At 57.3% G+C, this 25,324-nt stretch overlaps 12 protein-coding genes across 12 annotated transcripts; 5 read left to right on the top strand and 7 right to left on the bottom strand.

The window, feature by feature from the left end:
- Positions 1–167: 167 nt before the first annotated feature.
- BU26DRAFT_517299 (dihydrolipoyllysine-residue succinyltransferase component of 2-oxoglutarate dehydrogenase-like protein complex) lies at positions 168–2,392 on the bottom strand. Its single transcript, XM_033828547.1, has 7 exons — positions 2,161–2,392; positions 2,052–2,110; positions 1,930–2,001; positions 1,811–1,866; positions 1,371–1,763; positions 737–1,312; positions 168–689 (listed from the first exon to the last, which is right to left on the bottom strand). Exons 1-7 carry the CDS (start codon positions 2,334–2,336, stop codon positions 573–575), a joined length of 1,449 nt encoding a protein of 482 aa, XP_033687728.1. The 5' UTR covers positions 2,337–2,392; the 3' UTR covers positions 168–572.
- A 263-nt stretch (positions 2,393–2,655) lies between these two features.
- BU26DRAFT_562442 (uncharacterized protein) lies at positions 2,656–3,184 on the top strand (the record flags this gene model as incomplete). Its single annotated transcript, XM_033833032.1, has 5 exons — positions 2,656–2,678; positions 2,754–2,886; positions 2,942–3,020; positions 3,069–3,110; positions 3,162–3,184. The coding sequence occupies 5 exons, from the start codon at positions 2,656–2,658 to the stop codon at positions 3,182–3,184; spliced, it is 300 nt and encodes a 99-aa protein (XP_033687727.1).
- Positions 3,185–3,647: 463 nt separating this feature from the next.
- Positions 3,648–4,499, bottom strand: BU26DRAFT_517298 (histone-fold-containing protein). The gene is made up of 3 exons (XM_033828546.1): positions 4,334–4,499; positions 3,881–4,173; positions 3,648–3,833 (listed from the first exon to the last, which is right to left on the bottom strand). The coding sequence occupies exons 1-3, from the start codon at positions 4,387–4,389 to the stop codon at positions 3,778–3,780; spliced, it is 405 nt and encodes a 134-aa protein (XP_033687726.1). The 5' UTR covers positions 4,390–4,499; the 3' UTR covers positions 3,648–3,777.
- BU26DRAFT_517297 (histone-fold-containing protein) lies at positions 4,483–5,718 on the top strand. The gene is made up of 4 exons (XM_033828545.1): positions 4,483–5,029; positions 5,149–5,220; positions 5,273–5,360; positions 5,416–5,718. Exons 1-4 carry the CDS (start codon positions 4,864–4,866, stop codon positions 5,504–5,506), a joined length of 417 nt encoding a protein of 138 aa, XP_033687725.1. The 5' UTR covers positions 4,483–4,863; the 3' UTR covers positions 5,507–5,718.
- Positions 5,719–6,312: 594 nt separating this feature from the next.
- On the bottom strand, positions 6,313–7,721 carry BU26DRAFT_422488 (putative cysteine protease ATG4; the record flags this gene model as incomplete). Its single annotated transcript, XM_033823459.1, has 3 exons — positions 6,313–6,679; positions 6,740–7,148; positions 7,193–7,721. 3 exons carry the CDS (start codon positions 7,719–7,721, stop codon positions 6,313–6,315), a joined length of 1,305 nt encoding a protein of 434 aa, XP_033687724.1.
- Positions 7,722–8,346: 625 nt separating this feature from the next.
- On the top strand, positions 8,347–11,107 carry BU26DRAFT_549231 (uncharacterized protein; the record flags this gene model as incomplete). Its single annotated transcript, XM_033831986.1, has 2 exons — positions 8,347–8,434; positions 8,496–11,107. 2 exons carry the CDS (start codon positions 8,347–8,349, stop codon positions 10,697–10,699), a joined length of 2,292 nt encoding a protein of 763 aa, XP_033687723.1. The 3' UTR covers positions 10,700–11,107.
- A 901-nt stretch (positions 11,108–12,008) lies between these two features.
- On the bottom strand, positions 12,009–14,977 carry BU26DRAFT_517294 (AAA-domain-containing protein). The gene is made up of 3 exons (XM_033828544.1): positions 14,714–14,977; positions 12,543–14,640; positions 12,009–12,486 (listed from the first exon to the last, which is right to left on the bottom strand). The coding sequence occupies exons 1-3, from the start codon at positions 14,789–14,791 to the stop codon at positions 12,266–12,268; spliced, it is 2,397 nt and encodes a 798-aa protein (XP_033687722.1). The 5' UTR covers positions 14,792–14,977; the 3' UTR covers positions 12,009–12,265.
- A 546-nt stretch (positions 14,978–15,523) lies between these two features.
- BU26DRAFT_529712 (mitochondrial carrier) lies at positions 15,524–19,393 on the bottom strand (the record flags this gene model as incomplete). The annotated part of the gene is made up of 10 exons (XM_033830917.1): positions 15,524–15,584; positions 15,636–16,080; positions 16,128–16,184; positions 16,237–16,335; positions 16,389–16,521; positions 16,581–16,616; positions 16,670–16,739; positions 17,829–18,862; positions 18,933–19,050; positions 19,104–19,393. The coding sequence occupies 10 exons, from the start codon at positions 19,391–19,393 to the stop codon at positions 15,524–15,526; spliced, it is 2,343 nt and encodes a 780-aa protein (XP_033687721.1).
- Positions 19,394–20,543: 1,150 nt separating this feature from the next.
- BU26DRAFT_517291 (uncharacterized protein) lies at positions 20,544–21,732 on the top strand. The gene is made up of 2 exons (XM_033828543.1): positions 20,544–21,200; positions 21,250–21,732. The coding sequence occupies exons 1-2, from the start codon at positions 20,747–20,749 to the stop codon at positions 21,693–21,695; spliced, it is 900 nt and encodes a 299-aa protein (XP_033687720.1). The 5' UTR covers positions 20,544–20,746; the 3' UTR covers positions 21,696–21,732.
- A 903-nt stretch (positions 21,733–22,635) lies between these two features.
- On the bottom strand, positions 22,636–23,296 carry BU26DRAFT_517289 (uncharacterized protein). The gene has a single exon (XM_033828542.1). The coding sequence runs from the start codon at positions 23,126–23,128 to the stop codon at positions 22,790–22,792; it is 339 nt and encodes a 112-aa protein (XP_033687719.1). The 5' UTR covers positions 23,129–23,296; the 3' UTR covers positions 22,636–22,789.
- Positions 23,297–23,416: 120 nt separating this feature from the next.
- Positions 23,417–24,458, top strand: BU26DRAFT_517287 (uncharacterized protein). Its single transcript, XM_033828541.1, has 2 exons — positions 23,417–23,767; positions 23,823–24,458. Exons 1-2 carry the CDS (start codon positions 23,520–23,522, stop codon positions 24,181–24,183), a joined length of 609 nt encoding a protein of 202 aa, XP_033687718.1. The 5' UTR covers positions 23,417–23,519; the 3' UTR covers positions 24,184–24,458.
- On the bottom strand, positions 24,365–25,297 carry BU26DRAFT_517286 (uncharacterized protein; the record flags this gene model as incomplete). The annotated part of the gene is made up of 2 exons (XM_033828540.1): positions 24,681–25,297; positions 24,365–24,627 (listed from the first exon to the last, which is right to left on the bottom strand). The coding sequence occupies exons 1-2, from the start codon at positions 24,901–24,903 to the stop codon at positions 24,365–24,367; spliced, it is 486 nt and encodes a 161-aa protein (XP_033687717.1). The 5' UTR covers positions 24,904–25,297.
- Positions 25,298–25,324: the final 27 nt, after the last annotated feature.

The following is a 25,324-nucleotide window of genomic DNA, read 5'->3' as shown; positions in this document are numbered from 1 at the left end:
ATTGCGGTACCGACTCCCAACCACACGGGAAATAATATAGAATCACGAGAAGTTACTACATGTACTGCGTTGCGGTAATATGCTGCCATCAATAACGCCGAAGCTGCGCAACGAGCCCCCCTTGGCTACCACTAACACGAACAAGACCGACAAGGTGTGAATACATACAAGGAAGCTGACTAAAAGAGCGGAATTAATATTATAACAAAAGAGAGTCTGCTAGAAATCCATGTTAATGTTCTGAACAACTAGAGACCCGTCGTAATACCCTACCGGACGGCAGAGGCATAGGAGCCCATACATAGCATCACTCAAGCAGAGGCCCCCCTTCTCTCTCTCTCTCTCTCTCTCTCTCACTCTCTCTCACACACACGAGTACGCCATCGTAATATGCTGTACAAAATCGCTCGTGTATTCATCTGCACCCTAGTCGTACATTTCCCCAACCATGCTAATCCACCCCACATATCGGTCGGACCCAACTGCCCTATGCCTCACATGTATAGACAGCGGCATGTAGTCCGGAAATGCACAGGTACAACAAAATGCTAAAACAAAGGAGAGACGAGCATTTAACCAAGGAGCATCTTCCTGGGGTCCTCGATGAACTCCTTGACCTTTACCAGGAAGGTCACGGCCTCCCTCCCGTCGAGCAGACGGTGGTCATACGTCAGAGCAAGGTACATCATCTGGCGGCGCATTAGCACCATCGCAGAATTTAGACAAGGGAACTCACTGGTCGAATCTCCACCTTGCCGTTCACGACCACGGGCTTTTCCTTGATCGCGTGCAGACCCAGCACAGCAGTCTGGGGCAAGTTGATGATGGGCGTACCCATCAAACTGCCAAAAACGCCGCCGTTGCTGATAGTGAAGGTACCCCCAGCCATGTCCTCGATTGTGAGCTTATTATCTCTCGCCTTCTTACCAAGGTCGGCGATAGATTTCTCAATAGCCACCAAGTCCATAGACTCGGCATTGCGCACAACGGGCGTAACTAGACCCTTCTCGGTCGCGACAGCTACAGAAATATCGACGTAGTCGCGGTAGACAATGGTATCGCCGCCCTTGGGCCCCTCAATGGAGGCGTTGACTGCCGGTAGATCCTTCATCGCGAGCACGCAGGCGCGGGAGAAGGCGGACATGAAACCAAGCTTCACACCCTGCTTCTTGAGGATCTCGTCCTTGTAGAGCTTGCGGAACTCCATAAGGGAAGACATGTCAACCTCATTGAAGGTGGTGAGGGCGGCTGCCGTGTTTTGCGATTGCTTGAGACGCTCGGCGATCCGTAGGCGCATGCGGTTCATCTTGACCTAGAGAAGCTATCAGCGACACATGTCACATGTTGCAGTTCTGGCGGGCGGCGCTTACACGTCGCTCTTCGCGGTTCCCTGGCGCGGGAGCCTGCTTCGTGTCCGACTCCTTAGGCTCCTTGGGTGGTGATGGCTTCTGCGGCGGAGGCTGGGGCTTGGATTCCTGCTTGGGAGGTTCGGGCTTCGACTCTTGTTTCGGAGGCTGTGGCTTCTCCTCCTGCTTTGGCTGTTCCTGGGTCTTCTCTTGCCCGCCCTCAGGCTGCGAGGACGTTTCTTGGTCCCTGGTCGCGGGCTCCTTCGGCTCTTCCTTTGCCTGCTCCTTTGCACCACCGGAAGGCTCCCCACCCAGCTCCATCTTTACGATCTCCTGCCCGACTGTGACCGTGTCCTCCTCGTTGACCAGGAACTCCTTGATGGTACCGGCATCGGGTGCGTTCACGGAGACGTCGATCTAGACGTGTCAGGGTGGCGTTCTGCCATGTGTGCTTTCCCGCCTACCTTGTCCGTCTCAATGGTAGCAATTTCCTCATCTTGCTCAACGAAGTCGCCCACCTCTGCAAAACTGTCAGTACCGCCGCTCCAACACGCTGTATCCGCGCCGGTGCAATGCCACTCACGCTTGGACCACTGCTTCAATGTACCCTCCGTGATGGACTCGGCCATCTGGGGCACCTTGACGATCTTGTCGGCTATCGTGACATCAGTCTCTCATCGCGCAACGCTGTGCATCTACGCATACCATAGCTCCGTGACTGCGCGACGAGGGCAATGCGCGGCGGGAATAGCTGTGCGGGCCGTCTGTGGGCAGGTTAGCTCTATTCTTTGCGCGGCTCCATGGGCGCGCTCACTTTGAGGCCTGGCCCAGGAGGCCGGATGATGCCGCTCTTGATACGGCAGAGTAGCTGCGTGTCGCATTGGCGGTTGCCGGTAACCGGGCAGCTCTCGAGGAGGCGCGAAGCGTCGGCATGGCTCGCAATGGCGGCGGAGAGGCCGCTAGGCGGCGGAGACACTGCTGGCCAGACATTGCGGGCGACAGGCGGCAGAGCGCGTCCAAAAGGAGGGGACTGGCGGGATGGGAGGAGGTGACGGAGAGAAAATTAAGGTGAGGCAATTGATTCGAAGGTTGCAAGGCCTTGATGGCAGAGCTCTGGCATCCCTCCAACCGGAAGCGGCAGCCGTGCACCAAGCTAAACCACGTTCGTCACAACGCATGGTGCCGAGCCCCAACGTCGCCCCAGAGCTGCCCTCACCACACCGCGAAGACGAGCCATTGCGAGTGCTGTCGCTCGCCCCCCGTCGCGAAAACACACAGTTGCACCCAAGCTGGAGGACCAAACGCCGCCATGAGCTCCAAGACGACCGTCCTGTGCGTGCCCGCCCGTTGCATCGCCCGCGCGACGCCTCCCCCTCCTGCGACGAATGCACAGCTAACGCGCCGCAGGCGCCTCTACCGGCGCTCGCTCAAGCTCTCCCTCGACTGGGCCGTCCACCGATATCTCTGGCGGGGCCAGGCTATGTACATCCGGTCGCTTTTCGAGGCCAATAAGCACGTCACCGAGCCGCGCCAGCAGCGAGTATGATAGCGGTTACAGACACCACGAGGAGGGCATCGCTGACGCCCGCATCCAGGAGCTGATCAAGGAGACGGAGACGCTGCTGGAAAAGTGGAAGCATCCCGATCCGTACCGCCCCCCGACTGCCCCCGGAGGTGAGCTATCGGCATGCATACGGCCGCGGACACCGCTGACCGTTACAGGCTCCAAGTACGAGCGCAACGTGCCAGCCCCGATCCTGGATCGTGAGTACCCCATCAAGCCCTTTTTCCGCGCAGGAAATTGACGATTTGCAGCTCCGCCGAAGATGATTCTATAGGGGGAGCGGCATGTGGGGACGAGGCCTTGTTTATAGTAAAAACATGGGAACGCGGCACCGGTAGAACCAGATTCAATGCAAACATCCAAGTCATCCAATTCAAATTGGCCATCTTCGCGTCACGGGACTGAACACGGCGATTCCAACGTTTTCTGATGCGACAAACTTGGGGTCGCAGAGTCGAATGATCTGCTGCCGGACCGAATTCTCATGGCGTACGGCGGATGCTGTCACTTTCACCGAATCTGCGACTCGCGATGCCTGAGCTGCACAGCGCATTTCTGTAGAGATGCAGCTACTTCTGACGATTCCGAAGTGTCACAGCCTAGTGCATGAACACGCAGTCCTAGCGAAAGACTGCAACATGAATCGGATAGTGAACCTAAAGACGAGCAGACAAGACACGTCACAGAAGCCAAAGAGAAGGTTGAAGTAATCGCTCGATTGAACTCATGAGCTACCCATCATCCGTGGGCTAATGTACAGCTCTGGTATTGCAAACCCCATGGAAAACCCGTGAACCGAGACCCAGACCGAACCCCATTATCATGATAGAGAAATCAAAACACCGAGACCGCGCCGAAGAAAATCGCTTAGAGCTCCTGTGACGGGCCCTTGCCAGGCTTGGTGGTCTTCTTGGGGAGCAGGTCTGGAAGCGGTTAGCAGATGCGCGACGACTGGGAGAGAAAAACGTACTCTGGTGAATGTTGGGGAGGACACCACCCTGGGCGATCGTGACGTGACCAAGGAGCTTGTTCAACTCCTCGTCGTTGCGGATGGCGAGCTGGAGATGACGCGGGATGATACGAGTCTTCTTGTTGTCGCGGGCGGCGTTGCCGGCCAACTCGAGGATTTCGGCAGCCAGGTACTCAAGGACAGCAGCGAGGTAGACGGGGGCACCGGCACCGACACGCTGAGCGTAGTTGCCCTTGCGGAGCAGACGGTGGACACGGCCGACGGGAAAGGCGAGACCGGCCTTGGACGAACGACTGATGATGGTCAGCGATGATGCAATGCGCCAGTCGAGATGGAACGTGGATGCAAAGAGGCGAAGACGCGCCAGGCTTGAAACCAAAACAAGGCGACGTCAAACGCGTGGAGGCAAACGAGCAAGTCGCGATGAAAAGCGATGGAAACGGGCGGACTCACGATTGGGCGCTGGACTTGGAGCCGCTGGCCTTGCCTCCGGACTTGCCTCCAGTCATTTTGGATGCGGGGGGGGAGTGGGTGGTAAAGCTAAAAAGCTAGAAGTGCTGGAGCTGGAGATGGGGAGCTGCGTTGGGTGCGCGGGCGATGGGCGGCGTGGAGAGTCGAGAAGATGGATGAAGGGCGACGGTCGGGGGGCGGGGAGGCAGCTTATAAGGACGGGCGCGGCGTGTTGTGGTGCGCGAGATCAATCCTGCCGGGCTAGCGCGCCGGGCGGCGGCCACAGATCACAGTCGCGCTCGCTTAGCGCCCAAACCGGCAGCAGCAGCGCACGGGCCGGCCTGGCCGCCGCTGGATCACAACATCAGCGCGACTCCCCATAAGTAGCGCGTCCCCCGCCGCTCGACGACCTTTCTTCCTTCATCTCGACACTCCACTCCCGCGCAACCACCCCGACCCGTCCATCTCAGCCCACTTCCAGCTCTCAGCTACTCCGCCTTTTTCCATCTCACTTCCACCGCACGCCACCGAAAATGCCTCCCAAAGCCCAGAAGACTCCCACCACCGGCGGCAAGGCCCCGGCCGGCAAGGCGCCCGCTGAGAAGAAGGAGGCCGGCAAGAAAACCGCCGCTCCCTCTGGCGACAAGAAGAAGCGCACCAAGTCGAGGAAGGAGACCTACTCCAGCTACATCTACAAGGGTCAGTCTGTCCGGCACGGTTGCGCGCGCGTTTTTCGCATCGCGCAGCTGCCTCCCGTCTCTGCATCCCATCCGCCGACCCCAATCGCATGTTTTGATCACGAAGCTGACGCGTCGCAGTCCTCAAGCAGGTCCACCCCGACACTGGTATCTCCAACCGCGCCATGAGCATCCTTAACTCCTTCGTCAACGGTACGTCACAGTCGCACGCTCTCCCCATTGGAGCTCCCGCTGATTCTTTCAGATATCTTCGAGCGCGTCGCCACCGAGGCCTCCAAGCTTGCCGCCTACAACAAGAAGTCGACCATTTCATCACGCGAGATCCAGACCTCGTACGTTTGCTCTGTCTCTCCTTTTCGCTGTCGCGCATGCACTAACAGGCTCCAGTGTCCGACTCATCCTGCCCGGTGAACTTGCCAAGCACGCCGTGTCTGAGGGCACCAAGGCCGTCACGAAGTACTCTTCCTCCACCAAGTAAGGGTGTCATGACGATCGGGGTTTCTCTGGGTTTCTTCCTTCGTCCTGTTCTTGGATGACGGCTATGGGGTCGGTGTTTACGGGTTTCATTTTAATGCGATCATGGGTCGGTTTGCTTGCTCTCCAGGACCGTGAGTTCATGGTTTGACTACGGGGTCCGGATCATCGAGGGTGTACATTATACCTCTGCACACGGAACGAATCAATTCTTTCCAACTTCATCTCGTCGATCCTCCATCCGTTGTGACTCATCCACACTTGTTTGGTTTATTTTCGTCCTATTTCACCTCTGACATGAGACCTCGGTACGCACGCCTTAACCAGCAAGTCGCGTGAGAAGGCGACCCTGGACGCGCCATCGACGCGAACGAAATCTGCTAAGTCCATCACGACTGGCAACCTTCACGCATCCTAGGACATCCCACAGGACTACCCGATTTCGACAAAGTTGAGTCACAGACTAGATCTGTGCTTGAAGGAGAAATGGAGTACGGTAGCTGTCGCGAAAATTCTAATTCTAGTTGAACTACATTCTACAGGCTCTTTAAGAGGATCGCTTTCTGCGCTTTTCGAGCTTTCCCATATTTCGCGTGGCTCAGACGGGGAACGCGGAAGTGGCAGGTGTTCTTTGATTCGGTGTACCGCACTACTCTGTAAAAGCTGCGGGCTTTGCGGATATATCTACCCAAACTCCACGATAACCGAAGATGCGATTCCCTCAAGTCCAAGTGCGCGCCAAAGGATCCCGATAACAATATTCCCATGCCTCCTAGGAGCGCCTGACCTGAAATGAGGTGATTCCGATAGCTACTGTAAGCCCTCCTCGTCAAAGCTCTCCACCTCATCCACAGCACCCTCTCTCTCTTGTCCCCTGGGCGCCGGCTCGATCTGGCTAACATGCACGATACACTTTCCCTGCACGCTGACTATGCCCTCTTTCCAGTCTTCATAGTCATCCTCGTCGCGGATGAGGAAGGCGATGAGCATCGAAGGGTCCATTTCCCGGATCTCGATGCACCGGAGGCGGCGCGTGTGGCAGGTCGCGACGTCTTCCCGAGTGTAAGACAAAGGATCTTCATGGTAGGGGAGCAGAGGGCGTGTGAAGTGCGGGTCCAGGTAGAAAAAGTGGTTGCCTTGAGTCCCGACAAAGTAGTGGGATGCTGATGGGCGGCCGCTGTAACCCCGTTAGTAGGCTCACTAACATGATGCTCAACTTGATGGTGCAGTGGCTCACCCTGCGATTCCAATCGACTGGCGCATCTGCAATGCAGACTTCAGGGCTTCCCAGTACACGGGGGTGACCTTATCGATCCCCAGGCGGGTGCCTACGAGGATCAAGGTAGGCTGAAACGTGCCATGGTCATCGACGGCGACATCTCGGAGCCTGTTTTCATACACATCCGCGCCGTCACCGGAGACATAGACCCTTAAGCCGGCGGGCTTGTACTGGCTGACCAGGTCTTGAATACAGCGAGCTGTTGCTGACGGCCCAAACCATTCACCGGGGTACTTGCCGCACACTGCAGCTCCATGCTGCACGAAGCGGTGGATTGAGAAAGGTGCCCTGGGGTCGTCGGCAAAGAGGGACAGAATCGGGCGGTCGCTGCTCTCGGGCTTGGAGCCCTGTACTCTCCAGTCTGGTGCTGTCAGTCACAGCGAAACAAGGCTGTTTGTTCAGGAGGAGTACCTCTGCCTAGGCGCAGGCACAGCATCGTGTTTGCCAGAATACATTGTCCGGAGCGTATCATGCAACCGAATCCCGTGTCTGCCGTGAAGGCACTCTGCGCCAGGTTCTGCATCCGCACTCTGAAGCTCATGGCCGCTGTTGCCTTTGGGTCCTGGCTCTTCTGTATGGGCGGGAAGCCGGACCTGTACGTCATCCATATGCGCGACTCGAAGTCGTCAAGAAAGGGCTGCGGCCAGCCGCCACACCGCGCGGGGTCTTCGCCGTTTGTCGCCTCGTTGCGCTCCTCGTCAAGGCTCGTGCGTATCCAGCTGTCATCCTCTGTAGCGCCTGTTCGCTCAGAGTGCGGTGCAGGGGAAGATGCGGCGGTCGTGGAGGTATCCGCTACGTGGGCGGGCGTGGACCTGGGCGGCGGGGGCTTTGGGTCGTACTGCTGGCCCAGACACCATATGGGGCATTTTGCATCGTTGGCTGGCTGGGGGTCGTAGAAGGTGCGCACGATGTTCCTGCCAACGCGCTCGAGGTCATTCATGGCGACCGGGGGAGGGGGGGACAGGCGGATTCGGGGAGGCGGTGGGCGGAGGGGCTGCGTGCAGAGGTGCTCGCCGTGAACGGCGCTGTTGGAAGCTTCTTCTGGCGGGCGGAGATTAGCACTTGACCATGGCGAGGGACAGGCTGACAGGAAGACGGCGGGGAGAGGCGGCCGTGAAGGGGCAGGGGGGAGGTGTTGACTGCTGCGGCCCCGGGGAAGCCCCAGGCAGGGCTGAGGTCATGTTGCCTGCGGATGGCGGGGTTCTCGCGCTCCACGGTCACAGAGCAGCAAACGCTGCGAAGACTGCGCTAGCACGCTACACACCAGAAACGAACGGCCTTTGGAGCTTCTGTTCGCCGTGCTGCCCGAGACTGCCCGGCGCGCGTCTATCAGCAGTTTCTCGCGCTGGGAATTCGATTGATTGATTGCATGCAGCGTCCCGACGCGAGCTGTGCCCGGCCCTATCTCCAGGAACCGCCGACAGCCCCGCCGCCACAGGTGTGGCTCCATCAGCCATACAACTACCACCTGCCACTCACTACTCACTCCTGCTCCACCGGTCACCACCGCTGTTCCCGCTGCGTCGCCTTCGCCTTCACCCACAGTTCTCGCGACGGCCGTTGCCATGGCGCGCAAAAAGGGCAAGAACAAGCGCGCTGCCAGAGCAACGCCCCGCCGCGCACCGCCAACGCGCTCGTGGGCGCAGGAGGAGGGTACGCCAGCCCGCACCTCCCCACGCTCCCCAGAAGTGTCTCTGTTGACCTGAGCCCCCAGCCGCGACGCCGACACCCAAGTTCTCGCTCGCCGACGAGGCCCGCTGGACGTCGGGCCACCGCTCCACCGCCTTCGACTCAGCGACGAAGCTCCGTCGCCTGCCCATCGCCTTCGTCAGCGCCGGCTGTCTGGAGGGCTCCATCAAAGAGAAGGCGCCGCCGGTCGAGCCCGCCGCGCCTTCCTCGCCCTCCCGCTCACCTTCTCCCGCTCCCTCGCCAGCCGCCCGCAACACGGCGGCCATGGCGCACATGACGATTCGTAGCCCGTCGTCCTCTGCCTCCTCCGTGGCAAGCGGCGAAGAGGTGGTCGTCTTCCGAGGCCGCGCCCACAACCCGCCCACGCAAGCAGCCCCTTCGGCTCCGGCGCCTGCAGCACCCATTGCCCCTTCCCCCGAGCAAGATGACTCACGGCGCACCCCGGCCGAAACGCCGCAGCTCACTGGCGCCTCGTCAGACGAACAGGCGTCTCTCCCCACCGAGGCACTAGCGACTATGCCCGGGGAACCAAGCGTTTCCGCGCAGGAGCCTGCCATCGCTCCTCAGCCCGGGTCTGATGTCGACTCAGACACGAACAGCGTTATCCAGCATCACTTTGAGAGGCGTCGGGGAGGCAGGCCTATCTGGGAGGGTCGCACGACGCCGTGGGTTTCCAGAAGCAAGCCAGGCATCGGATGGCTTCCTGTGCGCGACCGCCCAAACATGGACGCCTTCTTGCGTGGTGACGTGAACCCGCAGGACGCAGCCATGGACGACTACATGCAGAACGTCGAAGACTTTGGATTGAAAGATGAAATGGTCGCATCTGCCGGCTTTGCGCGCCGCGAAATGCATCTTGACGCTGGAAGTCACAATGACTGGGAGTCCGATCCAGGCGAACCAGCAGCCGAAGACGGGCAGGGCGAATGGGATTCTGACGCCCTAGGGGATTTTAATCATCTAAGTACTTCCTCCGATGTCATGGACACGATTGCCCGCATCATCTCTAAACGCACCCGGCCTTCCGGCGTTCAGTATTTGGCGGTGTACGAGGACTCGACTCCCGATGACGCGCGATGGTTTCCAGCGAGTTTCTTCAACACTCCCGCGGACCAGGAGCTGATTCGCAAGTTCGAGGCCACTCTCCTTCATACGCGTCGTATGACCTCCAGCAGTGGAAGCAGCGAGAGCGGTTCAGACCTGGACGAGGAGGACAAGCTCGAGTTCGTCGACGAGACAATTGCTAGGCTTCTACAGAAGCAGGAGGAGCTAGGCCTCGGTTCAGAAGAAGTCATGCTGTACGGCGGTGACGCATTCTTCGGCGGGCCGGTCAGTGCCGCAGCCTCCTCAAGGGCGTTCGATAGGCCGAGCAAGAAACGACAGCATCGTGCTGGAGGCGGAAGGCGTACGGAGCCATCGTTCCCGTCTGCAGCCGCCATGTCTGACGCACTTGAGATGGATCCTTACGGCGGCTTCGACATCATGGATACTGAGCGACCTTCGCTGAGACCTCGAAAGAAAGGTCGGCGTAGCCAAATGCCCCCCGAGCTGGATGACTCCGACCTGAATGACCAGATTCAGGCCAGCTGGGAGGCCGATCGGGTCAAGAAGCGATTGAAGAAGGCAGAACGCGAAGAGCTGCGAAAGTTAGGCCTGTTGGGGCGAAAGGGCAAGGCGCCCGATCTCAGCGTCAGGTACAAAGACGGAGTCAATGCGGAGGACATTCTGGACGAGATTCGCGACTTCATGAGCTCGGATATGCAGACGCTTTCCCTCCCACCTATGGAGGCCCACCGCCGCGCAGCCATTCATCAGTTTGTCAGTCATCTCGGCGTCAGTTCCAGGTCGCGTGGAGACGGCACCGATCGCTTCACAGTCTTATCCAAGACAAAGCGCACGATCTACGATGACAGTATATTCGAGGCATTCATTGAAAAGGTGAAGTTGAAGAATCGCTGGCGCGGTCCTCCTGGTGCTGGTACGAAACAATTCAAAGGTCCGAAGTTGCCGAAAGCGACGAAAGGTTCGAAATCTCGCCCGGTGGTTTCCTACAAAGACGGCGAGACGGTAGGCGCCTCCGCTCCCGAGCTCGGCCCAGAGAACAGGGGCCGCGCTTTGCTTGAAAAGATGGGTTGGAGCAAGGGCATGGGCCTGGGTGCCCACGACAACAAAGGCATCCTTCATCCTATCGCCCATGTCGTGAAGACGAATAAAGCAGGTTTGCAGTAGGAGGAGGCTGGTCATGTTCCAGACGTCTCATGGTCACGGGAAGATTCCCCGACGTCTACGTGATGGGTTCGTTCGATAGACGGGCTTCTGCTTGGGGAACAGTCTGCGTTGAGCACTGCGTATTCACAGCGTTCGGTGTTCCTTTTGACCGTACTCTAGCGTTTCGTTGTCCCCTATCGTCACGGACTCCTTCCTTGTAGATGTTGAGTGTATTATATTTTACGGGCGATATGTCTCCTGGATGGGTAGAGGCAAATTTGCAGCATTTTGAAGGCGTTCGGGCTGCATGGCTGCATTCTCTTCTATCTGGCGAGTGTGCTGGGGGCTATCGAACACCGAAGGGCTTCCAGAGTGGCTTTCTAAAGCTAAGATGAATTGACAGCTTTGCCATCTATATGATCAGACCTGTGGTTGCACAATGCTAGCACTCAAACTGCGTAAATGGGGATGCTTGCGGTCCTGTGACTCATCTGCCAACCCCGTTCGCAGACACCCAACTCCTCTTCGAGTATCTCAGGGAAGTTTTCTTAGTCGTTCATCCATCTTGAGCTAGGTATGTACCGAAAAGTGATCGGAACTGCGACTCCTGTCACCCTCTAATTACATCCCTTGTCTCTACGGCCTGCTATGCTTCCAGCAGTGTTGCTCACGGTATTACAACGAATGAGCTCTGCAGTTTGCAATGTGGGTTGGGTTTTCAATTCTTATTGCGCGCCGAGCTGCTCGCTCTCGTGTTTGTCAAAAGCTCCAAATCGGAAAGAAATTACTCACTTGCGCATCACCAGTAAATAATGCGTGGACAGACCATAACCTGAATCCTTTCCACTCGAGCACTGTTCTGATGTCCGTATACCAACCCTTTCAGATCGACTATAATCTTCTTCTGCGCAAGACGTCGTCGCGCCTTTGGTCGTACGTCGTGGCACACATACCAACATGTCTCATTCCTAACTCTGGAAGGCCACTCCTAAAGGCACTGGATATGTTGATGTTTGAGAAACGTCGCAATGTGCACCGTCACGCTCGGTGACCAACAGTTCATCGGTACAGCACACCCGCGCCACGGGTTTTAGAAGAGCGTCGCCACTTGGAACTAGTCAACAGCTCCCATGAGGAGAACGCTTGCTCCGTGCACCGACTGGGAGGCCTCTCCCCTTCTCGAGTTATTAACAAAGTTAAGCGTGGATAGCTTCTATTAGCAAGGATTATAAGCAATATCGTCCACTCACTGTAAGAACAAGTACAGGATTAACAACCGACATTGCGGCGTTCTATCCGCGATGAAATGCTGCATAAAGGAAATCCCTTGCTAAACGTGAGGCGATGACGAGAAGCTCTATACTCGTATGCTGACGACCCCCAATCGGTAGACATGCTAGCTCCCTTTCGAAAATTAGAGGCACCTCTGCAATTCAAAGTGGACAGGAAGTCACACAAAATAGCATCATTCGGTGGGCTATTTTGATTATCTCCACACACGTTCCTGCTCGCTACAATATGGGGGCCGATTCCTCCCTTGCAAGCGTAAAAGCCATGTGCAAGTCTCGTGCGGATAAGCTACCTGAACTAACCGCCCCTTTCGCCAAACTCCCGCGCCCAATCCTCATATTTCTGCAGTCCCTGCCTGCTTACAGATGGTCTAATAGTCTGCAGGCTAGCCTCGAAGTCCTTAAACCGCATAGGCCTGATCTCGTCCATGGTCATGTGGAGTAGTTTCTCGCCGAGGGAACGGAGAGGCCCCATAGCCGCGTCTTTGGCAAGCGCTGTGATATCAGAACCGGAGAAGCCTACACTATCTTAGATACAAGCATACAATAGGGCGAGGACAGGAGATGGAACGTACCTTCAGTGAGCCTAATAAGGCGATCCAAATCCGCCTCGCTAAGCTCATGTTTCTGATGACTCAAGAGTGTCTTCACCTGCGTCTTCCTTACGTGATCCTCTGGCAAGGGGATATATTGCCTCCTCACAAATCTCCGTCTCGCGGCCTCATCGATCGCCCAAGGCAGGTTCGTGGCAGCAAGGACAAGCACGCGACTCGCATCTCCCTTCTCTTTATCCTTCTCGGTCTGCTCCCTTCCTGCTGCTGCTTTGGCTAAATCCGACCACTGAATGAGGAACTCTGTCTTGATGCGTCGTGTAGCTTCGTGCTCGCCGGAACCAGAACGCGAAGAGAGGAGAGAGTCGATTTCATCGACGAAGATGATGGAGGGCGCGAGCATCTTCGCCAGGGCAAAGAGCGCGCGGACCAACTTCTCAGACTCGCCCAAAAATTTGGACGTCAGGCTGCTGGCCGAAATGGCGAAGAAGGTGGATCTCGACTCTGTTGCCACCGCTCTTGCAAGCATGGTCTTGCCTGTCCCAGGTGGCCCAAATAGTAACATTCCCCTTGCTGGCTCTCGCAGACCCATAAACAAGTCTGGTCGCAAAAAAGGATATACGACTGTCTCCTTGAGAGCGGATTTCGCGATGTCGAGACCTGCTACGTCGTCCCAATGGACCTCATCGCCCTGGATTACGATCTCATTAAGGATTTGCTGAGCGGCAGCTTCGTCAACCCCCCTAGGCAGATTTTTCAGGATACTACGTACGCGCTCCTTCCATTCGTCAGACTCCTGTTCCGACTCTTCTGAAATTCCCGTTTCTGACGTGGGAGTAGGGGGAAGATCTGCGCGCGCTGTGTCTTGTTTCGTCTTCCTGTTTCTACGTGCTGGTGGTTGCGTCTTGTTGAAATTGTCCTCTTCCAACGCAATGGTTTCTTCTTGCTCCTTCTTTGGTTTCCGCCCGCGGTTGTTAGCGACAGGCTGTTGTGACAGGGTCCCATCCGGCTTCCTGCCCGAGGCAAAATCCCCGGGAGGCCCAAGTTTGTCAGATTCAAGGTCGGTCCAGGATCTCGCGGCTGCTGAAGCGGCTAGAAGGCGAGCATTCTGCACGGATTCGGGATATTCATTCCGATACGAAGGCAACAATGTGCTGCTCGATTGGCTGCTCTTTACTCGTCCTAGGTCGAGAGAGCTCCTTTGATCGAGGGGGGAAGACAGGTCCCTCCTGATGCGCTGAGGTCGAGAGGAGAGTTCGGGGTCAATGCCGTTATCTGGGGGAGGAACGGTGTAAGCGGCGGATCCTGATGCGCCATTGGATCGAAAATAGAAAGGAGCGGGAGGCTGATATGTTTCATGGTTCGGCGGTTGTAGTACTGGCCTCTCGGAGTCAGGCCCGGACCCTGGTCTTTCGAATGAGGGTCGACTTGGAGCATTTTGAGATGAAGGCAATGACGCCTTGGTCAGCCGGCTGGAGCTTTGGGTAGGCTTGGAGCCCCAGGCTTGAGTCGCCGCTTTTGCGGCTTCTGGTGGCCGCGATCGCATTGAAGTAGGCAGCCTCGGGGCTGACTGTTTACCCTCCCTTCCTGGTCTCAAGGTCCTCAATAGACGCCCCTTCTTCTCGGGCGACGGCGTCCGCGAATCTTTGCTCCGTGTAGGTGCAGGCGACAACGACGGCCCGACCTGGGGAGCGCTCTTCGTGCGATTGGATTCGGCGCCAGAGCTCTTGCGCGGCAGGAGCGACGGACGCTGCGGTAGAGGTGGACGTGAGAGGTCGGTGTACTCCACCGGCGGTATGGTTCCACCCCCGAGCCAGCCGGATGATCCATTGGTATCGGCGGGAGCAAGGGGGACGCCGTGGGGAGGAGGGGTGGGCGCTTTTGCATCAGCGCCGGGCGGGGGAGACGTGAGCTGCTCATTCGACTCCTCGCGGCTTCGCTTCAGCGCTTCCAGCAGGTCTACCCGCTCTTTGCACTGCAGCTCGAGCTGGTGCAGTGATTCTGCCAGCGCCTTCTCGGTCTCGGACGCAGGCCGGGAACTGGAGGGCTGCCGGTGGGCATTGTGGTAGTAGATCTGGTCGAGGGCGCTCTTCCACGAGCGCAGCGCTTCGGGCTCGTTGTTCTATCGCGGACGCTGGTTAGCGAGTCTGAACTCGGGCAGCCTCATGACGCTGGGCTATTCGGGGACGGCAGACCTGGCTCTCAAAGTAGACGGCAGTCGAGCAGGCGAGGAAGGCCTCGTCGTAGGCCTTCTGCGTCGAGTTGGCGCGCATAGTCTGCGCATCAGCCGATCGGAGCGCTGCAAGCCCGGTCGCTCAGTGTCGGCGGAGCAGCGTCGTCGCTCGTCGGTCGCGGAGCAGGCGGGCTGTACGAGCGATGTTGGGGTTCGGCTTGTGGAGTTGCATGCGCCTTTGGTGGGTGCAGCGCCTGCTGTGACGTAGGCGCGCCTGCGGCTCGCCACGACGCGTGCAGCTTGTTGCGCCAGCAGCCGCTGCTCGAGACAGTCGCGTGAGAGGAAGCACAGAACGGTGCAAAGTCTCTAAATCTCACCGCAGGATGGAGCATGAGCTGCGCGTGTGCGTTCGCCGGTGGTCATATTGAGAGCCGCGCTAGGACCACATCCCTCCTCTATCGATTACGCACCTCTGCAGGCACCGGCGCAGAAAGACAGACGCCAGCGCTTCCACGACCTTTGAAGGAAAAAACCCCTATGATACACTCGTACAGGCTGCCCCATACTCCGCGCGGAGCAACAGAAGATCCGGACGCCACCACATGGTCCTCTATGCCATAGGAACCTTTTATGACTATACAACGAAGCGAAATGGCACCGCGTCGCCCAAATGCCACAGATGGTGCATCTTTGCTGCACATGCCAGAAGGTGCGAAAGAGGCCTCCCCTCTTCCTGACATCGTGCGTACCTCGTCCTCGCGACCGCGCGTCTCTAGGCTGCTCGGATAGTATGGTATTCGTTCGGCGGGGAGTCCGTGGCTGTCTGTGTCTTTCAAGCAGACTTCGTGTCGCTGCGGGCTATGAAGAACGCCTTCGCCATCTCGTACGCGGACCTGTCGCAAAGCGTTAGAGCAGATCGAAGGCGGGCAGTTGGATGGACTTGCCAGCAAATCGCCGTGCTGGGCATCGTCGTAATAATCCGAGGCTTCAGACCACGGAAATAGCCCCTGTACCCGTCTCTTTGATGTATTATCTTTGCCGCGTTCCATAAGCCCGATACATTCCGCAATTCAGCATCTGTCGCGTTTCCTCGCGTCTGCAAAAGGGTCTTGATAACGTCCAAGGGTGTGGTGAAGCCTGCCGCAAACCCCCCCGCCAGCCCTCCAGCAAAGCAGTGCGTGTACGGATCATAACGGCCTGTCGGATTCATGACTTTCGATATCGACTCATATGCCATGAATTGCATGGCAGTGAAGGGTACCGTCATGCACAAGGTGGTGGGATATGAAACGTAAAAAGCCGTGATGCCTTCGCGGCGAAAGACCTCTCGGGCGCAATGGGGAACCGACTTGTACACAGAGCCGTGTAACTGCATGCGTTGCTTGATGACTGCGCATTTTAGCACTCGCCGTCGAAACCGGGCCGACGCGGCTTACCGTCGAATGGGTTCATCAGCGCATCGCTGCTAATCGTGGCAGCTGCACCGCTGGCAGCTATTCTCGGTTAGTGATAAGTTTCAACGCCGTGGAATGGGCTTCTGCGCACCGGCCGCGAGCGGGTGATGCTCCTCGCTGCCTCCCTCGTTTCCGCCGAGGGCATGCTTTGTCGCTTCGTAGGACACAAAGTAGACGGCGTGCGCGGGCCCTGCCACCGCGTCAGTCTCATCGGGCCGTGGCCTTGATCACCTCTAAACAGACCTGCTCCCATAACAACGCTCGATAGACCTCTCCATAATGTTCTAAAGCCTTCTACCCTCGAGATTGTGACCATGGCGTTGGAGATGCCTGTGTACATGGCGGTCGGTGACGGATTGACGACCTGCATCCGGGTCTGCGAGCTGTCAGCGCAAGGCTCCTGCAGCATCGGGGAGCCCACAAAGAGCGGCGCACCTTCAGCAGGTCAATTGGATACATCACCGAGTGTTCCTGCTACGTAGTCAGTCTATGCACGTTACCACATTTTGAGCTCGGCGACGTACGGCAATGCCCGCGAACGCGCCCGCAACCATGTTCGCGGAGAGAGAAAAGTTGGGCGGTAGAGATTCATAGCTGGACGGGCTGTCAGAGATGGACATGGCGAGGGCGACGGTGGCCGGGGAGCTGTACTCGTGTTCTACGTCTTCCACGGCTGTCCGCTCATGGGTGGCCATTAACTGACCGTGCACCGGCGATGCTGATTCCAGCTTTGCGATTTGGACGGTGACGGACTCGGGGCGAGTTGTTGGAGCTCCGCGCGACGGGCTGCAGCTCGCGATGGGGGTGAAATGGCGAGGTTGAAGGTTGAAGCACTTTTGTTTCCAAGGGCAAAGGCCTGGGCGCGCATGGGCGAAATGATGGGCCGAACGCCGAGAAAGCCGTCACAAGCAGCAACCGCGCCAGCCCTAGACTCAGCGAAGCCGGAGGCAAGGCGGCAAAATCTATGGTGATGCTGCTCGCCCCCATACGAGGTGCTGCTTCGTCATGCACATTGCTCGCCGACGTCGCTACTAATATCCGCCGCAATTTCTATCCTGCGCAGAAAGTCGCGGAAGCCAGCGAAATCGCCGCCCCAGTACGGAGGCACTCCCCCTCACCGCTCGAGCCGGCGAAAGTGCACTTCGGAGAAGAGGGTGGAGAAGCTTGGACAAGTCCGCGGCTCGCTGGCGCTTTGTAAAATCTGATAAGATCATCTCCGCAAATGTCCGCCCATGCCTGCATGTGTACTCTGTATACAAGACTCACTGGCTTCGCAAGGCTGCAATCTCCACCAGAATGAGCCCCTCCTATCGTACATCGCTGCTCATAGTCCGCCACGACTGCGGCGGATGACTGCAGCCACCATCGCACATAAAAGCCGCCGCTGCGCAGTTCGACCGCATCTTACAGGTACAACTCGTAGGGGTATGTTCAGCGACAAAAGGTAAAAACTCCACCGCGTCTATTTTAGATAGGCGCACAGTGTGGCATCCGGACAGCTAGCGCTGCGCTATCGCTGTCTTCCGAAGGCTAGCCCATCAGCAGTCGCACCGCTTATGCCACCGAGGGAAGCTGACGACGTCTTTAATGTTAGCGACTCCCGATAGGTAGCACAGGAGACGGTCGAACCCCATTCCAAAGCCACCGTGAGGGACGCTCCCATATTGTCGCAAGTCCACATACCACTGTAACGAGCCGTCGGACCCCTGCGGATTGGAACTTGACGGACGCTGGAGGTCATGGTCGTCCATTGACTTCAAGAGCTCCGGCAGCCGATGTTCACGCATCGAGCCTCCCACCAGCTCGCAGATTTCCGGGAGAAGGAGATCGAAGCACGCAACAGTCGGGACGTGTGTCTCTGCGGACAAGTCATTCGATGGCAACATATAAAATGGCTTGATGTTGCGTGGATAGTCGGTCACGAAGACGGGTCCACCTCGTCCGACCGTCTCGGCTAGGAACCGCTCATGCTCGGTCTGTAGGCCTTCTTCATGTCCAGGCGCATATTCGAATCGCACCCTGCCTCGAGTCACCGCGTCCCTCAGATGCTCTATAGCGTCGTGGTAAGTGATTCGTGGCCAGGGACCGTCGATGAGCCCTTGCCACCGCTGTGCGAGTATGGTGTGGGACACGGATGCGCAATCCTCTCCGTGATCCCGTGCCCGAGCTTCCAGCAGCTCTTCACCTACATGTGAAGACTGGAGTTCGGTTGCAACGGCTCGCAACATACCTTCCACCACGTCCATGACCTCTGCGAGATGTTCCACAAAGGCAAGTTCCGCTTCGAGCATGTAAAACTCGCTTAGATGGCGAGCCGTGTCGCTCTTTTCGGCACGGAAAGTCGGCGATAGGGTCCATACATTGCTGACAGACTGAGCGAGCGCCTCTAAGTGAAGCTGGCTAGAGACGGTCAAGTATTTCGGAGATCCAAAGAATGGATCTTCACGGTGCTGTGGCAGGTCAGGAGCTTCTCGGGTCGCGGGTGGCGATGAGACTGGACAAATGGTGAAAACTTGGCCGGCACCTTCGCAATCCGAGGATGTGATAATTGGCGGATGGACTTGGATAAAGCCCTGATTTGCGAAGTAGTTGGTGACTTGAGCGGTGACCTGAGACCTTAGCCTCAAAAGCAACGAGTTCAATGGCAGCCGTGACCGCAAGTGAGGCAAACTGCGAAGGAATTCGGGCGTCTGGTATTTCTTTTGCAGCGGAGAGGTCTGGATGAGGTCACGGGATACAAGATTAGCAGAGGCAGCGGCAGGCTTCGGAAGGGCGCCCTCTACTTACCGTGGCATCGTGCTGGCCCAAAATGCGGACGCTTTCAGCCTGCAATTCGTGGGACTGCTCTGCTCCGGGCGATGGCGTCCATAGACCGGTGATGGCGACTGCTACGCCCGTTGACAGTCTGATTGGCAGGTGTCAGTAAAACCAAAGCCGGAATTTGGTTTTGATACTGACCCGTCGGCCTGCTCGGGAGTCAAGACAGCCTGCACCGTCTGCAATGACGAGCCGTCCCCAACGGCGGCAAAGGCAATGCGCTTCTGCTTGCGGACACTGCGCACAAAGCCATTGACCGTGCGCGTCTCACTGGAGGAGGGAGGCTGCTGCGGGGACGACAGAGGCGGTGACTGTCTTAAGAGCGCAGCTATAGTCGGCCGGGCGAGTGTTGAGCTGCAGCGTGTTCGACAGGGCGGCAGTGCGTGGGCTGGGACACGGGAGGCGCGCCCTCGGACAAGCGACTGGCGCATCGACGGCCCGCAGACTTCAAGCAAGCCTGCAGCAGCGCGCGAGGAGGCGGGAGTGCAGCACAGGGTCGAGTGTTGTCGTCGACAGAAACTTTGAATCAGGGGAGCTTGGGCCACCGGCGGACAGCGCTAGAGACCCAGCGCCGCGCGGGCGGGCAGCTCGTTGCCGGTCGCCAGTCGCCAGTCGCCAGTCGCCAGTCGTCCGTCGTGGCACCTCCGCGCCGGCCGGGCTGGGACTCTGGTGATTGCTTATGAGACGGCCGCGAGTCCCAACGATTATTGCTGTGTTGCATCGCCTCCGTCCCGTCGACGTGTGCCTGGCTTGGGCGGTCACGGCCCTGCTTCTCCGCGGCAGCCTTGGCAGGTGCTCCTTGGCTCCCATTGGCTGCCGGCTTCCCCATGGACATCCAAATCACCTCCCGCCACACGCCGACACCGATCTCGACGGCCGTTTGAGTCTCCACACCCATCGTGCACGACTGAGTCTGTCCGTGCCGCCAGGGCCCGATGCGCACAAAGGCGGCGGACATGCTCGCTGTGTGCAACCGGCTGAGACACCGCTAACCACCGAGATATGGCCCGTGGCAGAGAGCACACGCTGGCTAAGGGCCACTAGCTGCATTTCCCTGCATATACAGCTGCTCTGCCGGCGCTATGGCTGTAACCCAATCTCATGCAGGATCTGCCATGCTGTCACGATCGGGCTATCCAGCCGTTCGCGAGATCTAGTTCGAGCAGCATTGCAGATCGCCGGGGAAAAGAGCCTACAAGATCGGCCGCGACGCGGGCCTCGTTGCATCCCAGCCTTCAGGAACCTGCCACATGGGTGAACGGTGAGAAGGCTTCATTCCTGATATCGCCCCGTTTGCTGGTAACGCCCGAGGACCAGGATGGAACACCCATATGCCGTGCCCATTCCCACAGCCGCTTCCGCTCCCGCCTTCTGTGCCTATCCTAAATTGCGTGGTGAGCACGACTCAAGCCTCCTGCTGCCCAGGTGTCCTGTAGGTTTGCGCTCCTAGGCGTGCAACCGGCCGTGTTTGAGTGTCAGAAGTCGTATCGATTAGACGAAACCTGCTCTATGCACAAGGCTGCCGTTTCTGTCTAAACCCGCCGCGAACGAAAGCCTGCTAGGGACGCCAGGTCGAGCTATAATCTAGTCTCGCTCTACCAGACGCCTTAGCACCAGCAAATCATATAGCATCTCATTCGCCGTCTACTTCTATATGCGCCTCTGCCTACTGTACACACATTCACTCTTTGCTGCCCCTCTTCTAGCCACGTCCATTCTGGGTACCCCTGTCTCTGCGTTTATATCCTCGCCTGCGTTTGCTTCCCTCACTTTACCAAGGCAACATGCCTCCGTCGCGGCCAAAACCGTCCGAAATAGCGGCCGACACTAAGCGGAAGTGGTTGCCTTACATCTGGACACATCTGATCAAGGAGCCAAAAACATCATACTTGTACCCGGATTCGGCAGCCATAAAAGTGAGCCCTGACAAGAGATCACATCATCGGACACGCGTTGCCGTCATGGACGGCGATGCGGTGAATTATGCATTGGGATGGTACCAGAACGCCACGCGAGAACCTGCGCACCGAAATTGCAAACGGATACCGGTGGTAAATACGGCGAATGAGAAGCGGGCGGGGGGTGACTGGGAGTCTGGGCTCATGGCGCCTGAAGAATGTTTTGCTCGCAGGAGCAACCTCGTCCATGCACTGACGATGCCATGGAACGCTCAAATGGGGATAGATGAGAACTTCTACCCCATCCCTCAAAGAGGTGGCATCTACTCTCCCGAAGTTTGTAAGTTGACAATCCTTCGCAACCTGTTCACCCGCTTACAGTATGTTAGTCGTATTCCGAGGAACCCCAGAGCAAGACTATGCCCCATTTCCGACGGACGAGATTCAGTCACTTCCAGTCATTTCAGTCGCCCCCGTCCGAAGACCCAAGCTGGACGAAACCGGCGCGCAGTACTCATTCGTCCAGGAGAAGGAGCTGATGAAGGAGAAAATGAGGACTGTTCTGCGATTGGCATCGTACTGCGGTCACAGGAACCTCGTTGTGGGCGCGTTTGGACTCGGCCCAATTTTCCGCAATCCCGCTCGGGAGGTCGCCAGGATGTGGAGGGGGCTCTTGTTCGAGGAGGAGGAATTTTGCGGTGTCTTCACGGATGTTGTTTTCGCAATCGACAGCGGCATGGTCGGCCCTCCAGCAAAGGGTGGTCTGTCGGATGCAGACGTGTTCAAGGAAGAGTTTGATCCGTCGACCATTTTCCCGACACGATATGGTTGGTGAGGGGCATGGGCGGCGAGTGCGACGGAGGCCCATCAGGAGGCATGATGTCAGAGGCTGGAGGCGGCAGAATCGGACTAAAAGCTCGGTTATCTGTAAGTCGGCGTTGGGTGGATTTCCAAAACCTGGAGGTGTCGCTGTCGGTAGTCAACCAATCAACAACTATCTGGTACCAACCTGTCGGGTTTGCTGTGAGCTAGCGCCGCGCTTAATTAGACATCTGGCATCATGCGGGCAACAGAGTTGTGGTTGCTTGCTTTTTCAATTTCAGCCAGAGCTTGGCGCACAGCGCGGGTCGGGCGTCAAGGCCTCTCAGGCAAACTGGGCGGCAATATAAAGCAAGCATGCAGACCTCGTGGCGCGCGAGCTGCCCTCGACGTTCTTGTGTTACGTGGCATGCTTTGGGTCGTCTTCGGCGTCGAGATGCAGAGGTGGTGAACCCGGCTCTGGCCGAGGCTCGAGCGAGAGACCTGCGTATACTAGCTTGGCTTCAAGGTGGTGACGACATTATGCAAGCTGGTGCAGTCACTCGTGGACTACCTAGGCATCTGCCTCCGACATTGGACATACACGACGGCAGACTCCGGATGTTAGAAGCACGCTACTTCAGTTTTAGAAGATATAGCACATGTCCAGCCAAATAGGCAACCCGCCGGGCTAGAACACCCCGCACAATCTTCACCACCCACCGCCCTCAGAGAGGGAATGTCAGCTCCACCACTAAATAGTAGACGATAAGCGGTTCAACGCTTGCTTGCCTACCGGACATCAGCATGTATACCTATGCCCGAACACGTTCGGTAAAGGTTGTATCATCCGAACAGTAGGTTATCGTTAAGTGGCGTTAACATTACAGCCGCGCCCGCCAGATAGGGTAGGGCGCGTAAGTAGTATACATATGATACATAGCCTATTGATGAAAACAGCTCATGGCGGAGAAGCGGGTCCTCTCATTTCGGAACCGGTAGCTGGGGTGCGACAATCTCTCCGCCCTCTGCTTCGATCTTCTTTATCGTCTGTTCCTTTTGGTAATTGACAACCCTCTGCTTCTTGAAATACTCGACCTGTCATATGCAAGTCAGTCTCGCTAGTGTCTTTTAACCGCTGACTGCACGGGCACAAAGATAGCTGTGGCGCGCATGATATCTGCTCCCATCCGGGCTGAAGTCTGGCGTGTGGGAGTCGAGACATACCCAGCTGTGTGCGCAGTTCTTCTCGAACTCCTGATCGAATTGCCCGCACGCTTTCGATGCCGCTGCTCTTCCGTCCTTCGTGTTTATGCTGTCCAGAATGTTGTTTCGATCCAGACATTCGAAGAAAGCGTCTCGGGCTTCGTAGCACTTCGCCCGGTTCGTTCTTGAGGGAGATTCGAATGCGCCACCGGAAGTCTTCTTGGGCCCCGAAGCCTCTGACGGACTCCAGGGTAACCAGCCCATGTTGTGGATACGGAGCGGGAGGCGGAGATGGCGAGGAACTGCATGATCTCGCGGTTAGCAGGAGGTTCTCGCTATAGGGCCCAGGTAGGCCTGAAGGTTCTGAACGGTGGAGCTATTATGAGACGTACGTTCTGAATTGACGTCGTGGTTGAGCGCGGAGGGAATTGGCGAGCAATGAAGGTTGAACTTTCGGCCGCTTTGAAGCTTTGGCACTGCAGCCAATCACCACTCGCCGGCGTTAGGCTGCACTTTTCTCCGTCGCGCTTTCGGGAAATGACACCCTTCCGCAACCACGTCGCGTAGACCCCCAGAATACACGAATACGCTCTCTCCTCAACATCTGCTGGAACGCGCATGCATGCTACTATCCTAGCGACCGTCTCTCTGGCCGATGCCCCGCCGACGTCGCCCTCCACGCCCCGGCGCGCTCGCTGATCTTTCCCCTACCCGAATCCTCTCCCAAATCATTGTCTTGCAGCTCGCATACTATGCCTGCGCGGCCGTCCTCATCCTATTCACAGCCCTAGTCGCCGGGAAAGAAATAAGCACAGATCTCCTCTTTAGCTGGCGGAGCCTTCGGGGCGACACGACAGTTGGATGGACACTGGGGCTTGTCTGGGTGTTGAATAGCCTCACGTGGTAATCTCGTACATGCGGTCGCACAGCCGGTATGGAGATGCTAACTCTGCCCCAGTGCTATTTTCATATTGCTGCTCATAGCTCGCTCGAAACTTGTCCTCGATTTTGCGCTCACGATACACTTTATCCACCTCATCGTCACCTCCTTATACTCGCACGCGATCCCGACCAACTTGTTTTGGTGGGCGTTGCAGATATGCAGCGCGGCGTTAATGACATCTCTCGGTGTTTGGGCTTGTCAGTGGCGGGAGCTTCGGCCGATTAACTTCGGCTCGAAGCCTGGCGTGAGACAGGGCAATGGATCCGCTCCAGACGATGGGGTTGGCGAGACAAGGGGAAGAGGCAGGGGGAGAGGAAGAGACGGCGCAGGGGAATACGAGATGGTCAACATGAACGAAGAGGGAAATACAGTCTGATTTAGTTCAAGCTATGCATTGCTCGGCGTACGTTTGCTTGGATAGACCCATGGGATGGCCGGCGCAAAGGAAATACTTTATGCGATACGACGGATTAGTATGCTGGATGTTTTCCGTCGGAGTTGTACTCGTCGAACCCGAGCTGGCGAACATGGGCGACCATGGTAAGGTCCACACCGTGTCATCTGCATTCGTAGCTTTCTATGTCTCTATCCGCTAAGAACCACACCGATGAAGCCTGCTGGAACTGCACGGCACCATCCTTGGCTCTGAACCATGGCCACTCTCTATTCCGTGACGTAGAGGATACCTCTTCTTCCACCGCATCTCTTGGCATAATCCTACACATGATAAGGCCAAGTTCTTCTAGCGGTGCTGACTGTCGCTGCTCGTTCATTAAGGCCACAATCCTCGCGCCGTCCAAACGATACGGAAATTCGGGGCCTGGGATGCATTAGAATTATCCCGGGCAATGCTGAAGCACGTAGATGGCATACCGGGTGGCATGCGTTGGCGGAGGGGTAACTCAATATACTTCTCATCCTCATCCCCGACTGCTGTAACGGCGAGTATTGCCTTTGTGGCGTAGAACGGAACTGACGTCTTGGTATCCGGTTTGCTTGGTGGTAATGGTGCTTGAGTAAACTGTCCTGGGATGGCCACGCCAAAGACGCCGTGAGAGAGACTGCATAGAGCGCAAAAGAGTTGGAAGGTGTTCATCGCTATGACCTTCAAACAGGCGCCTTGAGCAAGAGAAGTTGACGGCGAATAGAGGACCTCGGGAGGAAAGCGAGACCGGGGCTGCTGATGAACAAGTGAACGAGGAATGCAACTGAACACCAGATACCGGCTTTGCAATAGCCGACCAGAGAACTGCCACGGGCATGACACATGATCCTATGCTTGTTCCAACCTCTACGGACTGCGTTCGAAGGGGTCGGAGTATAGCCTAATAGGAATCTGCTACAACGCGGCTAGTTTCATTCCGATGAGCGGACCTTGGAGACGGGAAAGATGCTTCAAGTTGCGAAATACCGGAGGAGGCAGTGGGGCGCGTCAAGGCAGGCATATGCATTCTCGCCTTCCCCTCTCTGTCCACGAGCTCGGTATGCCGTGGCCGACTATCGCGGAGGAAACGTCC

The sequence above is a fragment of the Trematosphaeria pertusa genome, assembly GCF_010094035.1.
Source record: "Trematosphaeria pertusa strain CBS 122368 unplaced genomic scaffold BU26scaffold_4, whole genome shotgun sequence".
NCBI classification, from domain to species: domain Eukaryota; kingdom Fungi; phylum Ascomycota; class Dothideomycetes; order Pleosporales; family Trematosphaeriaceae; genus Trematosphaeria; species Trematosphaeria pertusa.
This window is presented reverse-complemented; position numbering and strand designations above follow the sequence as displayed.